This window comes from Palaemon carinicauda, chromosome 14 (assembly GCF_036898095.1).
Source record: "Palaemon carinicauda isolate YSFRI2023 chromosome 14, ASM3689809v2, whole genome shotgun sequence".
Lineage (NCBI taxonomy): Eukaryota > Metazoa > Arthropoda > Malacostraca > Decapoda > Palaemonidae > Palaemon > Palaemon carinicauda.
This window is the reverse complement of record NC_090738.1, coordinates 65,687,473-65,691,148: the sequence shown is the minus strand read 5'-3', so window position 1 is coordinate 65,691,148 and position 3,676 is coordinate 65,687,473. Positions and strand designations below refer to the sequence as shown.

Here is a 3,676-nt window from a genome sequence, read left to right as displayed (position 1 = left end):
TCTTCTATGGACCTTTCACTGTTGCCATCAGTGGATGTTCGCCCTTCCAAAGGGTACATCCCAGTTCCTGATCATCCTACCACCTGAACTGCCGATCTACCAACGCAACATTACACCGTTGTTAGTCCTTGGACTTCGGTCCTGGACTCTTCTGTGGATCTTTACGGTCTCCATCATCGATGTTTGCCCTTCCAAACGGCTCATTCCAGATTTTCGTCATCGTGCCAGCTGGCCTGTCAACCTACTAGTACTACCTTCGCGTAGGCGTGCGACAACAGTGTCCCGTGCACGCGCGCTCCCACAGTCTTCCGCGCGTGTGCCCTGACGGACTTCCGCGCGTGCGCGCTGACGGACTTCCGCGCATGCGCGCTGACGGTCTTCCGCGCGGAGGCGCCGATGGTCTCCCGCGCGCGCGATGATGATTTTCCCCGCTTGCGAGCGCCAATGCTCTTGCATGCGCGCCAATAGTCTTCCGATTTTCCTCCGCGCGTGGCCGCCGATGGTCTCCCGCGCTCTCGCCGATGGTCTCTTGCGTGCGTGCCAATGATTTTCCGCGCGCACAAACGCCAATGCTCTTCCGTGCGCGCCCCAACAGTCTTCCGCGTGCGGGAGTGCGGCGACAGTCTTCTGCATGTGTGAGTGCGGCGACAGTCTTCCGCGCGCGCATGCCGACAGACTTTTGCGCATGCGCATACCGACGGCATTCCACACGCGCCAACAGTATTCCACGCTCGGGCACCGATGGTCTCTTGCGCGAGCGCCTGATGGCCTTCCGAGTGCACACAGTCTTTAATGCGCGCCGACGGTCTTCTGCGAGCGGGCGCCGATGGTCTCCCTCGCCAATGGTCTTCCGCACGCGCACGCCAGTAGTCTCCACGTAGTACTCTCACGCACACGATCCCCCAAACATTCTGACCCCCATGGGACCAGAAGTTTGAACAAACCTCAAGGGATGGGTGTCAGTCGAGAATATACAGAGTAGCATAGCCCTCTCATCCTTCCCCACCCCTCGGACTTGAGGTTGTGCATAGAACACATCAAAAGAAGAGAGGAGGAGCCATAGTGCTGCACCACACGACCTCAGCCCTCTGGACAGAGTCCAAAAGTACCCTCACTTAAATCTCTTAAGATATGAAGACCAACTTTCTGGTCCTTCAGCGGCCTCATCGGTTCCTAAAAGACCACTCAGTGATGTGATGGGTGATACATCACATAGAGACTCACATCGACAGGCAATAAGGAACTTGCTCGTAGCCTCTTCCCGTCTAATAGTATAAACTCTAAGATGGGCCAAAGAACGTTCGGTACCACTATCAGCTTGCATCATTCTAGACTAGAGGAACATGCTCGCCGACAATCTGTGCACAGCATCCCAGATAAGGTATACCGAATGGACTTTGGATCACCTTGTAGCCGACAAAGTCCCGACTTTACAGGGTCCTCCAACTAGGGATCTGTTCGCAATGCTCCTGAATCTCAGGCTGTTATTGCTCCCCATCCCTAGACCCCAAGGTTTTCCGGCAATAACGATAGGTACAACAATGACGTTTACGTCTCGTCCCAGTTTTATCTGGAGATGGGCACTCAAGAAGGCTAGAACATCGGTCAGCCTCTCAAGGACTCTCCTAGCTCCGCTATGGCGTTATGCAGAACAGTATCCAAACCTTTTGCAGCTCCTGATAGAGTCTCTAAGAGAACCCTCTCCACATCACAGACAACCCACTTCGACACCTACCACAAGCTATAGCTTTGCTATGATTGTACGTCTGGAGACTACCCAATACCTCTTATGCGAAAAGGTTGTCTAGATATCTGAGGAATTCCTCAGCATCAGTCTACCAGGTATTATAACGTCTTGTGGTTGGTGTCATGTGAAAGTGTGTCTCTCCACTCGTTACCTCCATTCAAGCAATAGCAGAATCCTCGAGTATATAATAGAGGAAAAGATCCCCTTTTCAGTTTCGACAGGTAAAGATGATCACTCAACCTTGATCCTTCACCTTCAAACTGAAAGAAAGGGACACCCTCTCATCGATTGACTTTTCCTAACTCATATGGACTTACAACTTGCCTTGCCCCAGTCGGAATTGAGCCCTTCCTCTCAGAAATACAAGTCAAGGAACTTTATGGTCTCTCTTTCGACATCGCCCATTATTGAGAAGGGCGAAAGACAATGTTCAGTTTCATCACTGAGTATGTTGCCAGACAGTCTCCAGAGGTGACGAATCCTACACAAGTCTCCAATCGGTAACGGACGATCCATATCATCCGTTACTGTACCCTGGGTATGAGACTTAACCTGAAGAAAACGGCAACAGCCCACACGTGTCCCTTCTCTTGTCATCAGCACTGGGGGAGACTAGAGGAAGATCACCGAAACATCATCTTGACATGACGACTCAGTGTCAGGGGAACAACTATGACTCTGGTCCTTCTTAGCAGATTACTCTGTGACGCAGGTATTACAAGAAAGGAGGATATGAATGCTCCAGATGACTTTCACAACCTTTCCCCTGCAAGAAGTGACATAGAGAAACTCGATACGATCTCTATCGGTCCGGTGGTGGCTGAACAACGGCTGGTTGTATACCTCCAGCTTCTTATTGGACAAGTAGCAGAAGGTTGAGGGTACTGTTACCCGGTTTTAGTCTGCGTGAATGAAAAGATTTTACTGGCTCTCATTATTTTAATCATCTTACCCTCTCGTGGGGAAAGCAGCATCCTGGGTTCTCTGCATAAACTAACCTCAAACCACTGCAGGTAAACCTTGTATTCCTAGTATTAAGCTAATACTGTTGCGTCCCCATACCCTTGCGAGGTGGTAATGGGAAAGTCTCGGTTACATCAGGTTTTTCCTACATAGACTTTAAATAACTTTACCTAAATAGTCACACTTCTGCACGTCTCAACACAGAGCTTACATAGGCCGCGGACGTTGCGTAGCAAGGTTTTAGTGAGGGCAGGGACTCCTTATTTTTTAATACTAGCATACCCAGATAAGGAGCCCCCGGGCAAAGCCAAAAGCCAGATAGGCAGGGACGTTCATCCCTCCTAACGGGTGAGTCACTCCTAATAAATAGCGTGGTTCGTATTCCCGATACGGAACAAATGAAAAATTCGTAGAAAAATTTTTTTTTCATAACTATACAAACCTTAGCTATTAATGCAAACTTGCCTGCCATCCCTATGCCCCTTAAAACTCCTACCTCCAAGCAAAGTGACTAAATCACAGGTGTGTGAATGGGAGGGGTAGCAATCTACCCCCACCCCACCCCCGCTAAGTAGCGGTGTGGGTAGTTAACCCTCGCTAAGTTTTAATGGCTCGTCATTTCAGCTCCGCCAAAAGTATAACCCCTAATAAATAGCTTAGGTTTGTATAGTTAGGAAAATATAAATTATCTACGAATTTGTCATATTACCCTTCTCTCTCACACCTGTAATAAAATTATGGGGGCTAAAATGGTAAATTACCCTTCTCTCTCACGACTGTAATAATATTTTGTAGGCCTGTCCTGCAGCTTTTTGCTAAACTTCGTGGGCATGTAATAATTAACAACTTCGTTAAGAATCAGTTGTTCGTTTTTGTAGTTGGAGATTCGTTATTCAACCTTACGTGATATAAACATCCTGAGTTATAGTTAGTTAGGTGACTGTTTTTGTGTTTGCTAGACCGCTG

The 3,676-nt window shown here is 48.7% G+C and overlaps 1 protein-coding gene across 1 annotated transcript; it reads right to left on the bottom strand.

Annotated features, from left to right (window-relative positions):
• Positions 1-236: 236 nt before the first annotated feature.
• On the bottom strand, positions 237-1,327 carry LOC137652795 (testis-specific H1 histone-like). The gene is made up of 2 exons (XM_068386203.1): positions 1,144-1,327; positions 237-847 (listed from the first exon to the last, which is right to left on the bottom strand). The coding sequence occupies exons 1-2, from the start codon at positions 1,325-1,327 to the stop codon at positions 237-239; spliced, it is 795 nt and encodes a 264-aa protein (XP_068242304.1).
• Between the last annotated feature and the right edge of the window lie 2,349 nt (positions 1,328-3,676).